This window comes from Tenrec ecaudatus, chromosome 6, assembly GCF_050624435.1.
Source record: "Tenrec ecaudatus isolate mTenEca1 chromosome 6, mTenEca1.hap1, whole genome shotgun sequence".
In the NCBI taxonomy this organism is placed as follows: domain Eukaryota; kingdom Metazoa; phylum Chordata; class Mammalia; order Afrosoricida; family Tenrecidae; genus Tenrec; species Tenrec ecaudatus.
Genome location: NC_134535.1, coordinates 57,530,744 through 57,548,012, shown reverse-complemented (window position 1 = coordinate 57,548,012; position 17,269 = coordinate 57,530,744). Strand labels below are relative to the sequence as shown.

At 40.5% G+C, this 17,269-nt stretch overlaps 1 protein-coding gene across 1 annotated transcript in view; it reads left to right on the top strand.

Moving 5' to 3' along the window:
• Positions 1-17,269, top strand: part of TRHDE (thyrotropin releasing hormone degrading enzyme) — a 524,500-nt gene that overhangs the window by 275,652 nt on the left and 231,579 nt on the right. The window contains exon 4 of the mRNA XM_075551269.1: positions 16,541-16,695. Within this exon, the coding sequence (XP_075407384.1) occupies positions 16,541-16,695 (155 nt within the window). The remainder of the gene's footprint in view (positions 1-16,540; positions 16,696-17,269) is intronic.

The following is a 17,269-nucleotide window of genomic DNA, read 5'->3' as shown; positions in this document are numbered from 1 at the left end:
CAGTCCCTGAGGTTTCTGGACTTCTGATGTGGGGGACAGTGTTAGGAACCTCATCAGACTTGGTCAGAAAACCTACATAGGGGTCAGCAGACAGACCTGCAACTACCTACTTATTTTTGTTTCGTTTTCTTTCACCCTATGTCTATCTAGATAAGATTGGCAGGTCAGACAATCCTGAGGAGAGAAGAAAAGGACTGGCTGTTCCAGGGGAGACTGGGAGAGGAGGGGGGATGGAAAGCCTATACACTCAGGGATAAGATAACAACAGAGATCTAAAATTGATGGTGAGGGAGTTGGTATAAAGCCTGGTGGGGTTTAATGTATCCTAAAGGAATTATGGAGAGCTGAATGGAGAGTGAACAAGATAGTGGGTTGGGAGGAAGGGGAAAGTAAATAGAGGAAAGAAATAGGAGGCAAAGCTATTTATAGAGGAAAGAGATAGAGGCCAATGTAAATATATTTATATTTTATGTTTTAAGATAGTAGATGGGCTTTGTACCTCTTCTCAAGGCCCCGTTAACACAAGGACACTTGTCTAATAACCTGACATTCTTTGATACTCACCTTTCCAACACCTTTCCAACATGGTTGCCGAAGAAAAAATGGCTGCATAAGCAAATGTGGTGAAGACAGTGGGTGGTGCCTGGCTATCAAAAGATACAGCATCTGGGGTCCTAAAGGCTTGAAGTTAAACAAGCAGCCATCTAGCAGGGAAGCAAATAAGCCCACATGGACAAGCACACCAGCCTGTGTGGTCACGAGGTGTCGACTGGACCAGGTATCAGGTATCAAAAGATCCAAAACAAACAGCTATATCGATGTGAACAAGGGGGTTGCAGTGGAGAAACAAAGCCCATCTGTAGACCATTGGATATCCCCCCCACAGAAGGGTTATAAGGAAGGGATGATTAAGCCAAGGTTCAGTACAGCAGTGACGAAACACACATCATTCCTCTAGTTCCTGACTGCTTCCTCCCCAACAATACCATGACCCAGTTCAACCTTACAGATCTGTCTAGACCGGAGAACATACATAGGTACATATAAGAGCTCATGGTTTTCATGACATATAAACGCCTCAGGAACAGTAGTAGGAGTAGCGATATCATGGTAGGGGGATGGTTGGGGAAGGGGCATGGGGAGAAAGGGGGAACACATCACAAGGTTGGATATATAGGCCCTTCCAAAGGCAATGAATTACAGAGATGTAGGTCAAGGGAAACAATAGACAGCTTAAGATACAAAATAATAATAACAATATAAAATATATCAAGGATTCATGAAGGTGGGAGGGGAAAATAGGGACTTATACAAAGGGCTCCAGTAAAAAATGTTTTGGAAATGATGGCAATATATGTGTAAATATGCTTGATACAATCAATGTATAGAATGTTATAGGAGCTGTAAGAGCCCCCAAAAGCAAAGTCACTCCTAAGGACCCCAGTTGCTTCCTCTGTACCCCAACCTTGAGTCATGCACATCTTAATAATCCAAATAACATACTTGCTTTTCAATACTTTACATTGAGATTTACCCAATGTAACACGCCATTGGAGCTCTTCACTGCTGCTTGCATGAGCATTGGTTGTGGTTCCAAGCGAGGTGAAACCCTGACAGCTTTCACTGCTTCTCTGTGTACCATGATGCTTTATTTTTGTGAGGATGTTTGCTTTCTTTGAATTAGGTTTAATCCTTAATCTTCACAAGATTTTTGCTTCAAGCCCTCCTCACTTTCAGAAAGCAAGATTGTGTCCTCCAGAAGATTGTCAGTCAGCCTTCCTCCAATCCTGATCCTCCATCCTTCTTCATAAAGTCCATCTTCTTTGATTGTTTATTCAGCCTAAAGGTTAAATAAATATAATGCGACTATGTCACCATTTCTGGGTCTTGAACGATGCAATATTCCCTTCTGTTCTTACAACTGGCAACTCTATCAACCGTCATCCGTAATTATTGACTGTCCCTAACACAGTGTTGTTTTTCCTTTGACATGATGATACCAGTGTATATGATTAGACTTTGTGTTATGTGTTAAAATATTTTATAACTCATTTGAAATTCTGTTAGTAATGAAGTTGGAAGGATGATCATGGAAAATTAGTATTCTCTAAAAGTATTAATAAAATTTAGCTGCTTAAGTTTATATTATATGTATTTTATAAATTTACTGAAGCTATTCACTGACACTGTCACCTCACCTCTCCTTCTTTCTGGATAGCTCACTATTCTTGACTAACGTGATGTCACGTGCTCTTAGTTTTCTTCCTGTCTTTATGACAGCACAATCTCAATATCCTTTTTGTACTTTGTACCTATTTTTCCACTTCTATGTCTCCTAAATCTTTATTCTCCTCAGATATATAAATGTCCTCCTATAAAGAGGAACAACAGTCTCAGAAACATACAGAACCAGTTCTGCCTTGTCCTGCAGGGTTGCTCTGAATCAGCATTCCCTCAATGGCAATGAGGTTGAGTCTTCTAGTAAGTGCTTTTCACAGTCTCCTACAACTTAATCTGTTAACCATATCTTCAATCTACTTCCCCATCCCAAATTTCCTCAGTCTATTGGACTTCTGCAGTCAGTCTCTTAGTAGACTAAAGCCTACAGCTAATGAGTTGATACTGACTCAGCGTGACCTTATGGGACAGAGGAGAGCTGTCCCTTTGGTTTTCCAAGCTGGGAAATCACTATAGGAGAAGGTAGCTTCATCGTTCTCTTTTGGATCAGCTACTGGGTCTGAATGGCTAGCCTGGTAGCTAGCACCTCAGCTCTTAGCCCGCAGCACCACCAAGCTTCTTGCTTACTAGACTAGACAGCTCTAAGGTGATGTTGCAGATGCAGCTCAAACTCAGCATGTAAGAAACAGGGCTGCAGCTTCATGCTACAACCATGTTGAATGAGCAATCGTTCCTAAAGATATCACACACTCTTTGCATTCTTTTCTATTTCTAACATACATCTCTTTCAATTTATTTATTTTTCTTGTAATTTGGATACAAATTTACAGAGAAAACTAGTTTTCCATTCACCTCTGTTGTGGCATTGACTATAATTCCAACAATGTAACTCCTTTGCAATGTAAGGGTAAGTCAGAAAGGTTTGGCAACTGGGCTTCTTGTTCATACAAATGTGCATTTATTTCAAACAAAGTATGTTAATTAACTTTGTGGTGAAGTGAAGTTACTTGATATGGTTCTTCTATCCATGCCCTTGTAACTCTTACCCAATGATTGGTTGGAGCCATGCAAAAAGGGTGTCTAAAACACTAATAGAAGGGATTGATTGGCTTTAAAATTCCTTTGGATATGTAAATGAGCAGAAAGAGAGATAATCAAGACCCAATTTAGAAAGACAAGCCACTTAGGGAACTTGCGCAAGATCCCTACCTCTGAGGCGATGGAGGCAACAGAGGTCCTGCCACCCAGACCATGAGACAGAGAACAGGAGCAGCTTTGAGACCACTATGTAGTGCAGAGGAGCAGCACTGAGCCTGTGAGGCAGGCCACTGGGTACACTGGTTCCCAGAGCACCGCAGAGGTCAATGGATCACATGTTGAGATAATGAGAACCAGTGAGAGGAAGGGCTGGGAGCTTGGCTAAGAAGAAGAATTGTAAAACAAAACAAAACAAAACAAAAACCCTTAGCATTTTATAACCTGTTGTTGTTAGGTGCTATCAGTTGGTTAGGACTCACAGTGACCTATGTACAACATCATAAAACCCAGCCCAGTCCTGCCCCATCCTGACAACTGCGCCCATGGATGAGACTAAGCATACTATTCTTTTCTAAGGACAGATCTCACCTGATAACACGCCCAAAGAATGTGAGATGAAGTCATATTTCTAAGTAGCAGTCTAGCTGTACCTCTTCCATGACAGAGTGGTTTGTGCTTTTAGAAGTCCTTGGTACTTTCAATATTCTTCTCCAACACTATAATTCAAACGTTTAATGCTTGAGGTATCAGTGGTAGATACAGATGCAGTTGGGGTCTTTGACAGACGCAGACCCTTATTGGTGAGTAACAGAGAAAACCCCTACCCTGGAATATTCAAGGTAAGCTCTGCTATGCTCTGCAGAAAAACAGCCTTTAACCTACTGGGCTACTGGGCCTCAGTGGAGAGTGGAGAGTGAACACCTCAACATACACCAACAATCACCATGTAGCCTGAGAGCTTTTCAGCATGCCCTGAGCGCTGCCTGGTCCAGAATAACGAAGTTGGACATGCACGGCAGCACTCTGTCATTAAATGGAAGTGGTATATACAAGACCAGGCTAGAGCAGGATCTGACGGTACAAACAAACGGCATGAAGAAGTAGGCTAAAGTCCTATGGTCTCCACTCCTGCCAGCATACTATCTTTTTCCCCAATCTTAACTTATGATTTAATGTGGAGTGCCTTATGATCAGCTGACTGAGAAACAGGAAATGCAGGCTTGATTTACTGATGGTTCTGCATGGCGTGCATGCATCCTTCAAAAGTGCACAGCAGCAACACTGTGTAGCCCCTCTCTGGGACCTTGCTGAAGGAACTGGTGAAGGGAGTTCCTCCTAGTGGGCAGAATTTTGAGCAGTGCATCTTGGAGCTTGCTTAGAAGGAAACATGGGCAAATGCACAACTTTATATTGATTCATGACTATTGCTAATGGTTTAGCTGGAGAGTCAGGGACTTGAAAGGAGTATGATTGGAAAATTGATGACAAAGATGTTGTGGGGAAGAAGTATGTGAAAAGGCCTATCTGAATGTCTCATTTGAATGCTCAAAAGAGGGTTACCTTCCCATGCAGAGGAGGATGTTAAGAATCAAGCGGATAGGATGTCATGTTCTGTAGAAATCAGTCATTCTCTTTCCTCAACAATTCCTGTCATTGCCCAAAGTGACAAAATATCCATGGTGGCAAGGATGAAGGTTAAGTGTGTGCTCAGCAACACAGACTCCCACTCATCAAGGCTGATTTGGCTACTGCCACTGCCGAGTGTCTGATGTGCTGACAGCAGAGAACAACACTGAGCCCAAGATATGGGACCATTCCTTGGAGAGATCAACTTGAAACCTGGTGACAGGTTGATTACAGATCTTCCTTCATAGAAATGACAGTATTTTATTCCAACTGAAATAGATACTTACTCTGGATTTAGCTTTGCTTTCCCTGCACACAATCCTTCTGTCAATACTACCACTCATAAACTTACAGAATGTCTTATCCATGAGAAGCTTACACAGACCATTTCACAGCAAAGAAATGTGGCAATGGGCCCATGACGATAGATTCCACTGGTCTCCCCATGTTCCACTGTCCTGAAGCTGTTGAGTTGATGGGAGGATGGACTAGATTTCTAAAGACACAATTACGGTGCCAGCTAAGTGGTGAGTTGTTGCTGGGCTGGGGAATGTACTCCAGGAGGCTGTATATGTGCTAAATCAGCACCCAGTATGTGGTTCTTTTCCTCCAATAGCCAGGGTCCATGGAGTCCAGGAACCAAAAGTTTAAATGTGAGTGACATTACTCACTATTATTTCCAATGACCTATTCATAATACTTGTGCTTCCTTTTCCTGTAGCCATATGCTCTTATGGTCTGGAAATCTTAGGGAGGAATACTCCACTGGAGATAAAGCATTGATTCCATTGAACCGTGAGTTATGAATGCCTCCTGGCCATTTTGGATACCTCATGGATCAACAGCCAAAGGAGAGTGTTAATGTTCTGAGTGGGATGATTGATCCTGATTGCCAAGGGAGAATTGGGTTGGCATTGCATAATGGAGGTATAGCAGAGTATGTGTAGAACCAGGATATCCCTTAGACTGTCTCCTTAATATTACTCTGTCCTGTGATTTAAGTCAAGAGTAGACTGTAGTAACCTGATTCTGACATTAGGATTGGGTCACCCCATCAGGCGAACGAACAACATGATCAGCTGAGAGTAAAGGGAATTTACTAGCCAAGAGTAAAGGAAATAAAGAATGAGTAGTCGAAGATGGTAGTTCTTAATACCACCGACAGCCATGTGACCAGTTACAGAAATAGCGATTTGTTAGAAATGTTTTCTTTGTATATGTGTATTAAATAGTTTTATTTTGTTTAGTTATAAAATATAAAATTTAAATGGGGTGAGTGCATTTTTTGGTTCTGTGCATATTAGTTATATAATATTAGCTGCAAGTATGACTTTATTACTGTCTTTGTTTGTAGACTATATAGCAGTGGTTCTCAGCTTTCCTAATGCCGCGACCATTTGATACAGTTCCTCATGTTGTGGTGACCCTCCAACCACAAAATTATTTTCGTTGCTACTTCATAACTATAATTTTACTACTGTTATGAATTGGGAGGCCCCTGTGAACAGGTCATTAGATCCCCCAAAAGCGGTTGCAACCCACAGGTTGAAAAATGCTGATGTATTATTTAAGGAGATACTAAGCTGACAAAGGGGTGAACTGTGATAGGTTTGTGTTAAGTTTGCCAGGACTCTCTTATGATACTATCTAACATAGTGTAATCAACTCTGTGAGAGGATCTTCTGTGAAGCATCAAAGCAGTTTGTGGAGAAAAGACTCCTTAATTTGATCATAATCTTGATACAATTAAGGGAGTTTTCATTCAGAGTTTGGCCTGTCTTATAAATTGACAGTGTGTGGGAACTAGCTCACGTCTATTGCTGAATTTGGATCCTGCAACTGGTATGTCAGCCTCCTATTTTATTGTCTGTCCATTCCAGGAGTCATCAGCAGACTGACGACTTTGAATCCATTCAGCCTATCTCAGATTCATCAGCATGGCATGCATCAATCTTTGCTCTTCCTACTTCATTTCCTAGCTTCCTGTTAATCAACCTATCTAGTTAAAGAGTCAAGAGAAGTCTTCTGCTTGCATCTGATACACATACTTGAGCCAGAATTGACTTGCTCACTTTTACGATTATGTGAGCCATTTTTTGTTATAAATCTGTATCAATACACACTGAACTGCTAATGCCAAGGTCAGCAGTTTAAAACCACCAGCCAGAGGGAGAAAGATGAGGCTTTCTTTCCCCCATAAGGAGTTATAGTCTCAAAAACCCCAAAAGGCAGTTCTATGAAACACCGTGTGTTTGTTTGAAACACCTTGTTCTGTGGTGTTTCTGTGAGTTGGAATTGACTCAGTAGAATGACTTTTGACTTTATATATGTACACCTACAAGTGCCAATGATTTTGCGTCTCCAGAGCACCCTGTTGAACATATCCATCCACTCTACGGTCTATGCTCCTTTAGACTCCCGTTCCCTCTGTAGAATGTCCTAAAACTCCAAGAACATTTAAAAGGAACATGGTTTGAGTCCCCTGAGGATGCTAAAACTACAATTTTATACAAATTGTGTAAGTCAATGTGTGCAATCCTGTTTGATGGCATTGACCTATGGAATAATATATTTCTATTTTCCCCAAATAAACTGGCTTTGTAAAACAAATAAATAGCTTTGCAGTTGGTAAATTACAAATTTAATTTTAATTTAATACAATTTTATGGAATGTAAATTTGAAAAATATTAAAATGGTATAGAAATTGAAAACAAACAAAGAGCACCCAAGCCTATGGGAAGGTTTAGAAAGAGAAACATCATCGTCAGAAATGTATAGACCTAGATGGAGAATATGTGGAGAAACAACAGTTTCATATTTTTATCTTCTCGTTATCTGATGCTAAAACAGTGTTTTTAAAAATGTATCCTGGTTTATGGTATGTATTTAAATGATTTGGCTTGCACATGCGTAGGCACTGGAAAACCTCAAATTTGTAGGATAAGTAAGCAGGCTATAATCTGAAGCAGAAATTGGTGCTGCAGTTTGGGGACTGAATTTTTTCTTTTGGGATCCTCAGCTTTACTCAAGGTGTTTTACTTTACTGAACAAGACTCTCTACATTTTCAAGGCTAGTCTCCTTTTTTTAAAGCAGTGTTTCCAAAATCAGGCAACATCACTCCATGGGGGACACTGGAATGATCCAAGGAAGCTGCAAAAACAGATACCTACACGTTATCGTGGATTATGGGCTACAGTACAAAAGTTTTTAATAGTCAAGGGAGTGCTGAGTATTTTATTTTCTGAAACAAGGTGACAGGCCAGATAAGGTTGGGAATCTAAAATGATATAAAGTCAATGGATTATTGTATTAACCACAGCTACAAAATACTTTTGTACAAAATAAGATTATTGGTTGACTCAGGCGCTATAGACTAGTTAAACTGACTACAAAAATAACCATCACATTAGTCTAAAATAAACGTTCCCTATCAGCTTCTGATAATTAAGTTTTTGGTATTAGATTACTATGCAGACAATCCAGGATTTTCTTAGAATTCCCAAGTAAATTAGCTTCCAAAATATTTGAATATTTTTCTGTTTTCAAGGCATTGAAAAATTGTGCTTGCATATTTTAATTGATGCAGCCTCATTAAAATTCATTTTTAAATTAAATTAATTTCAGATATTGTGAATTAATATTTTCTTCTTGAGAATGGAGCAAAGGAATATTTGTTACTGAAATATTTAAAATGTAGAATTTGATGTTTTAACATTGTATAAAGTCATGTGCATATCATAACTAAGAAAATGAATCGATTATCTTCAAAATATTTCTATTGCTTCATTGTAATTTCCTCCCACCCTATTATTTTTAATTCTATTCATCGCTATATATTAGTTTTCATTATCTACACTTGTATATAAATGAAATCATGCAGCATACATTCTTTTATTTTAAGTACAACTGTCTAGATTTACATATACTTTTGTACATATTGATTGTTAATTCCATTTATTGTTGTATAGTATTTAGTTGTATGGAAGAATCATCCTGTTAATTCCATTTATTGTTATGTAGTATTTAGTTGGATGGAAATATCACCCTGTTATTATTTATTCATCTGTTAGTGAGTACTTGGGTTGTTTCCAGTACAAAGCAATATAAATAAAATTCTTATGAGCATTGTTTTAAAAGTTTTTATATACTTATATTCTTTTATATAGGCAATTATATTGGTCATTAATACAGATATTATATCATTCCATAGTTCAGTTACATCAAGCAATATTGTACAAATGCTACCACAGTTTCAAAGCATCCTTTTTTTTCTTGAACTCCTTGTATCCTCCCACCCCCATTACCACTCTACCCCCATAAACCCTTATTATACTTTCTGTCCCTGTAAGTTCCGTGTACTGAAAAACAATGACCATAATGACAAATATTCAAGAGGGACACCTCCAATGACAAAACACATCTTAAACCAAAATATGAACAAACAGAAAACCCTCTCTTTTATCTTTGACCTGTCCCTCTAATATGGATAAAAGGAAATCACCTGAGGCTTATTTTCTATGTAGATCCCACAAATGTATCTTGGACTCCTTCTGACATCCACAGCCTTCTGCAAACCTGATTCTCACAATTTAGGCTCTGATACTATTCCTTCCTTTGACTTTGGATTATATGATTTTAAATCCATCAGCCACTGATGGTGGTGTGCTTCTTCCATGTTCTCTTAGTGACATCTCACTTAGATGGATGCCTCTGTGGAAACAAGCCTTTAAGAAGCATTTTCATATGACACCCAGGCACCATATAATTTCTTCACCATACTCTTCTATAGCTACCATAACTTCTGGGTTTTCTTCCATTGGGCAGGGTCATGAAGTAAGAATTAATTGTACTTAAGTTGGATCCAATATTTAATATAAACCCAAAACTCATTCCTGGATCTATGTTTGTTGTTTTTACAAATCAGCTTTTGGGTGCCATGCAGAATCTTCATGTGATTTTGTGGTAGAGAGTCTTATGGACCATCCCCTGGGGCATTAAGATCTTCTATTATTAATGTCTTTGAATAGCCTCTGGTGAATTTTTAAATTTTAAAACTATCACAGGTGATTCCTTGAGTTTTTAAGGTATAGAGAAGAGGATGGTTAAAATGCCTTTCTATAGTTGTTAGAACAAGCAGTGCTTTATTTGGGGGGGGGAGATTAAACTTTTTAAAAATATTTTTATTAGGGGCTCATACATATCTTATCACAATCCATACATACATCAATTGTGTAAAACACATTTGTACATTCATTGCCCTCATCATTCTCAAAACATTTGCTCTCCACTTAAGTCCTTGACATCAGGTCCTCATTTTTCCCGTCCATCCCCATTCCGCCCTCCCTCATGAAACCTTGATAATTTATAAATTATTATTTTTGTCATATCTTGCCCTGTCCGATGTCTCCCTTCACCCACTTTTCTGTTGTCCATCCCCCAGGGAGGAGGTAACATGTAGATCCTAGTAATTGGTTCCCTCTTTCCAACTCACCCTCCCTCTACACTCCAAGTATCACCACTCACACCACTGGTCCTGAAGGGACCATCCACCCTGGATTCCCTGTGTTTCCAGTTCCTATTTGTACCAGTGTACATCCTCTGGTCAAGCCAGACTTGCAAGGGAGAATTTGGATCATGATAGTGCGGGGGAGGAAACATTTAGGAACTTGAGGAAAGTTGTATGTTTCATCTTGCTATATCGCACCCTGACTGACTTGTCTCCTCTCTGAGACCCCTCTGCAAGGGAATGTCCAGTGGCCTACAAATGTGTTTTGGGTCTCCACTCTGCACTCCACCCCCCCCTCATTCACTATGGTAAGATTTTTTGTTCTGATGATGCCTTATACCTGATCCCTTTGACACCTCATGATCGTACAGGCTGCTGTGCTTCCATGTGGGCTTTGTTGCTTCTGAGCTAGATGACTGCTTGTTTACCTTCAAGCCTTTAAGACTCCAGACGCTTTATCTTTTGATAGCTGGCCACCATCAGCTTTCTTCACCATATTTGCTTGTTTACCCTCTTTGTCTTCAGCGGTTGTGTCGGGAAGGTGAGCATCATAGAATGCCAATTTAATAGAAGAAAGTATTCTTGCATTGAGGGAGTACTTGAGTGGAGGTCCAATGTCCTTCTTCTACCATAATACTAAACCTGTGAATATATGCATATAGATCTATTTCCCCATCCTCATACATAAATATATTTGCATATGCACATGTATTTAACTAGACCTCTATAAATGCCCTTTGACCCCCAGCTCTTTCCTCTATTTCCCTTGACTTTCCTCCTGTCCCACTATCATGCTCAGACCCCATCAGGGTTTCAGCAATTCCTCTTTGTTACATTACCCTTGATCATGCCTTACCAGGCCTCCCACACCCTCCTCACCACCAATTTGGATTACTTGTTGTTCCCTTGCCCTTGGGTTTGTTAACATCACTTCCTTCCCTGCCCCTTCCCCTCTCCCATGTCCCCTGGAACTGTCGGTCCCATTGTTTTCTCCTCCAGATTGTTCATCCAGCCTATCTTAGACAGACCTTCAGAGATAATAACATGCACAAAAGCAAGACAGAGCAAAACCAAGCAACAATATACAACAAAACAACAACAAAACAATGACAAACAAAACACAACAAAAAAAAAGCTTGTAGTTAGTTCAAGGATCATTGGTTGGCCTTTACGAGTGTTTTCCAGTCCAGTCTGTTGGGGCACCACGCCCTTGCCCCAAAGTCCACCATTCACTGGGGATCTTGCCACTCCATTACCTTGATGTTCTGTTACACCTCCTTAGTGTTTTGCCTTGGTATGGAGGGATCAGTTCGGGTGCAATTCACACACTGTGTCTCCGGTGTTGTGCCCTGTAGGGCCATGGGTCAGTGAGGGGCGTCATGTCTCATAGTGGGGCTGGCCATGTGGTCCTCTCTGTGAACATTCTGCTCTAATTGGGGTCATCGTCCTCAAGGCCTGGTGGCCCAGGATGTGCTCCACTCTCTCTTCCTCCCCTTTCATCTGCTTCTGTGTGCTCTGCCCAGATATGTCCGTCTCAAGGAGCTGCATATTCAATGCTGTCTTTTGAAATAAATTCTTCTGGGGGAGGGGCAGGTGTCCACTTAGTAGTTGGGATTGGGGCCGGCCCCCCAGTCCTCTCCACTGGTTACCTACTCCATGCTGGCATGTTGCATTCACATCTTGCAGCTTGGGTTGAAGTGTGGTCCTTCTTTCCCGTGGAGATATAAGCAATACCCTCCCCTTGGGTAGGTTAGTACCCTGTGCCCCAGCTACCCATTTCTTTTTATTATTATTGTTATTATTTTCCTTGATCCACCTCCTTTTTAGTTGTATACCATGTGTATCCCTGTATTTGATCTGGTTCCTGCCATATTACCTGGTCCTCACCCCAGGAAAGTTTGTGTACAGTAGCTTTTTCCCTACGACAAGCAGTGTTTTAAATGCTTTGTTAAATGATTGCCTGCCCCCACCCTCCACACACACACCATCTGTAGACATTGTTTTCCATGCCTTTTGTAAAGCCTCTCTCTATTAGTCTGGGTTGACTAAAGAAACAAATTTATAGACACTCATATGTATATAAGAAAGAGATTTATATAAAGAGTAATTGTATATTAAGAAAACATCCCAGTCCAGATCAAGTCCATAAGTCTGATATTTGCCCATATGTCCAATACTAGCCCATAAATTTCTCTTTAGACTCACACCACACATGCAATGATGCCGAGTGCAGGAAGATCACAGGCCAGTGGGTGGAAAGTCTTGTGGATCCAGTGGCAGTGGAAGTATCTTAGCACTGGCGTGGGTTTCCATTTGGCTCCTACAGCTCCAAGGCTCTGGCTGCCTCAGCATAGCTCCACGTGTCTTGTCAAGAGAGAGAGGAAGCAGAGAGCCGGTGTGTATCTGACCTCCAGTGAGCTATTTATCTCTGTTATGGCTCCAAACGAGGTTATCAAGCTGCGACCACAACCGCATTGAGTTGACCCACATGAAATCGAACCTTTAAGTTGGTGCATATTGCTGTTAACTTCATGGATGGCCTGTCCTGATCTTACTTGCTTCTGGATATGGACTTCACAAGGTTCCCATTGGAATGAAGATTCTTCACATCAAAGGATATGATTATCTCTTCAGAGCACTAGGTTGATATAAGTGGGCAATATAAAAATTGGATACCCAAAATGGTGAGGGTAAAGACATGAAGTGTTTGGCTTATAAACTTTCATAGGTGGGGGAATATGTTCATAGGATCATGGTGTTCACATAAGTATAGAATATTTTTGTTTGGTTCAATTGTAGAATGTTATGTTGAAAAGGGGTGTCACATTTTTAAATTGTATGCCTTTAGTTTTATCCTGTTAGGTACAGACATGATTTTATTATTGTTTGCTTGAAAATTATATATGGCTAAAGAGTTGTGTACAAGTGCCAAGTTGACCAGTGGTGGTCTGTGGCAGTTACATAATCTTGAAAAGGCATGTAGTCTAGCCTATCAGGCCCTAGCCAATGAGGCCTCCGTGTGGGCATGGCCTTCTCGTGAAGATTCTGGGAACTCCTGTATTCCTCCCTAGAGACAAGAGACACTCTCTGCTTAGTCTTCCTGCTGACAAGCCACATGGAGCTACACTGATGAAGCCAGAGTCCTGGAGCTGAAGGACCCACGTGGAGACTCACGCCAGTGCTGAGATTGGTATCGGCCACATGGTCTAATATCGGACTTATGGACTTGATCTGGCCTGGACTGGGATGTTTCCTTAATATACAATTGCTCTTTGATATAAGTTCTCTTTTTTACACATATGAGTGTCTCTGGATTTGCTTCTCTAGTTTACCTGGATTAACACACCCTCTGTATTTTATTCTGTTCATCAACCACTTCATCTGGAATCCAGTTGCACTTGCTAAAATTCTCTCCTCTGGTTGATATGTAACTTCATTACCCTGGCCTGACTTGTGTGCTTTCATATATGTGGATACCAATGAGTCACCAGCAACATGTTTTGATCACAATGATCCGATTTCTTTGCCACCATTTTTAACTGTTCCTCCCTGCCCCTCATGATACCTGCCTGTGCTATGAGTCTTTTTTTTTAGCTTAATCTCCTGTGTGTATCTTCTTCTTTATCCCGGATCCCTCGACTATTTAGCCTCTGTATTTAGAATCTTCAATTGATGTCTTTTGAACCAATCTAAACTCTATTTTGGAACGTGAGATTTGCTCACTTAGTATTGAAAACCCACCTTCTCTGTGCTCTTGGAGAACTATAGCATGCATAGGTGCCTCCACTGTGTAACAGGCTGGATCCAAAAAGATAGGTCAGTAGTCCCTGAAAACAAATGACTGTAGATATACAACGCCTTTTGCCACATATTGGTGGCAGACAGAGTCATTACACTGTTTTTCTATTGTCTGTTTTATTCTTATTTAAACCAGTTCTTAAATTAAAATCTTAAATCATCATTCTTGGTAGTCAGGTTATAATGGAGCTTACAGACTAAGACAGGATAAGAAGAAGACCTGACTGTCTGAATCCAAGATTTAGTCAGTCAAAAAGCTATGGGTCATAAAAGAGTACCGTGTGATAAAAAAATGGAACATGAGTACCATTAGCAGAATGCATTGTGGCCCCAGCAATGAACTGGGACATGCCAACGATTCTGAAGGTGGCATAGAGCCAGGAGGTGTTTTGTTCTCTTGTACATGGAATCACTCTGAATTGAATCTGAGTTGACTGCAATTAAAAACAAAAAAACAACAATTTTAAATGTTTTTTAAATTATCACTGTTGCTAGGGAGAGTACTGGCTAGAATATAGTGGTAGGATAATTCATTTCAATTGTTGTATAATGCTCTTGTACATGGTGATTTCATAGTTTCTTTGTCCATTATCCTGGGCAGAGGCATTTAGTTTCTCATATTCCTGCTCCCAGTGAGTACTAGAGTGGGCATTCTTGTAAAGTTTCCCGTGGCATTTTAGAGAGTTACAAGAAATGTATCAAGAGATGAAACTTCGGAGCCAGAGACCGAGAAAACGATAGGATTGTGATTAAAAGTAGAGGTGCTGGAGGCAAGCTGCCTGGGTTCAAACCCCTATCCTGTCACTCTTCAGCATTCCCAGAAAGCCGTAGGCACAGCTTCTTTCAGCCCATTTTCATGAATGTATACCCTCCCTCAACTCATGCCATCCAACCATCAGCTTGGCTTAGGTTCCCTCGGCTCGGGTACAGCCTGTCATAGCCAATGCCCAGCTACTACTGCCTGCTTCTGTCGCCAGAACCCCAAAGGCCTGTGGCTTCGCAGCAATCACCATTTTGTGTGTCTGTACCATTTCTGATCCATGGAGAGATTTATTTTTGAGTCCGGAGGTGTTTTTGGTTTTCTCTTTTAATCTTTTATTTATACCTCTAGATGTCTGGAGCAGAGGAAGCACATCAAAGCATAGGTTATTGTGCCATCTTCACCCAAAAGTTGATCACACTTCTGTGATTTAAAATTAAACGCAGATCTTAGAATCATCTAATCAAAGACTTTTGAAGCTGGAGAGAGTTAGAGGGATGATTAAGGCAAATAAGCCAATTGCAATAGGTAAGGGGTCTGCAGTCTTAAGAAGTTACGTGATTTACTGCTACCATGTACCGGTTCATTTTAGGGCAGGACAACAGCTAAAGTGTTGGGCTGCCTCAGGTGTCCTTTGCCGCTCTGTCCACTGCCATATGACCCTCTACAGGCTATCCTTAAGTGCCATGTTTCCTTCAAACAGAACCTGGAAAGAGATATCAATGTAAGCAATCAGAAAATGACAAGTCTCATTTTAAGACTGATAGATAATACTTGTTTATCCTTGAGAAATATGGAAGTGAAAGTCAGAGCATAGTATGCCCAGTACTGAATTGAAAATACCGTATATACTAGAATATAAGCCGACCCGAATATAAGCCGAAGTACCTAATTATTACCTGGGAAACCAGAAAAACTGATTGACTCGAGTGTAAGCCTAGGGTGGGAAATGCAGGATGTGAATTAACACAGAGACCAGAGGGGAGAGACAGAGCGCAGCCACAGACACATCCTTACCAGTTCAACTGTCTACATAAGTGAATCACTACGGGTACTTCTGCGAATTGGAGCCATCCACGTCATAGGACGCCTCTGATTGGTTAGATGTGAGTAAACAAACATTCAAAGCCCTGCAGTGTCAGCGGGGCTTCAAATAAACAGTGGAGGAACGACAATCGCCCATGAGATGTTACACCTCGCTGGGGTACCACTGACCCGTGCATAAGCCGAACCTCAGTTTTTCAGCACATTTTTTGTGCTTATACACGAGCATATACGGTATTTTCTTTAGAAGACCCAGTGCATTTGACTTTGTGGATGTCTATTGCCTTGGGTTTCTCTACGTTCCTGCAACTTACGAGATCAGTAATAGTGCCAATACTTCCAGCCACCCATATCATTGGGTTTAAAAAGCAACTGTGATGAATGGATCTGACCATCATTTACAGGGATAGCCTCTATTTCTGCTGTCATACAGACATGACAGGTAGGTTAATTTAGGAAATAAAAAAAGAGTGACCAAAATAGAGCAATACTCCCTTCTAATTAGGATTTCTGAATTTATTTTAGGATACAGGTTTAGAAACTGGTATTTTTATTAAAGTCTTTGGAACTGTTTTATTCTGTTTCTAGATCTTTTAGCTGTGCCTAAGCATCCGTATGCTGCTATGGAGAACTGGGGACTAAGTATTTTTGTGGAACAAAGAATACTACTGGATCCCAGTATGTCATCTATTTCTTATTTGCTGGATGTCACCATGGTCATTGTTCATGAGATATGTCACCAGGTATGAGAAAAAAAAAGATCAGGTGTAAGTATAATGTGCAAACGATTGAGAATGTAGAATGATTTCAGATACATAGATTAGGAGCTAAAGTATCATCCTTCTAATTAAGTTTTAATTATCCACTGAGGACTGCTTAATTCTTCCTAGAAGATAAGTCATTTTCCCCTGGATGGCAGCACAAACAAAAACAAACACACAGTATATTGAAAAAGCAACTCTTAGTCCGTTGACTTGAGTCATGAGGCGGCTCTGCCACTCGGCATCCTGTGTAGAGTCCTTCTCGGGCCACTGTTCCTTGTCAGCTCTGCTTTATCCTCTGTGATTATTGGGGTGTGTATATGGTAAATGCAGTGATAGCAATGATTTATTGCATTGCTGCAAGATGCAGCTGAATTTTGTGTACGTGTCAAAATGTGCTTTTGCTGAAATCAATTTGCTATTCCCTTTTCCCCATTACACAGACACTTAGGAAGTCTTTCACTAACTCAGCCGTAGACTCTTTGTTCTCAAATGATTGATATTTTTTTGCCTTGGCATGTTTAGAAATTCATATGCAAATTAGTCAACTTTGTAG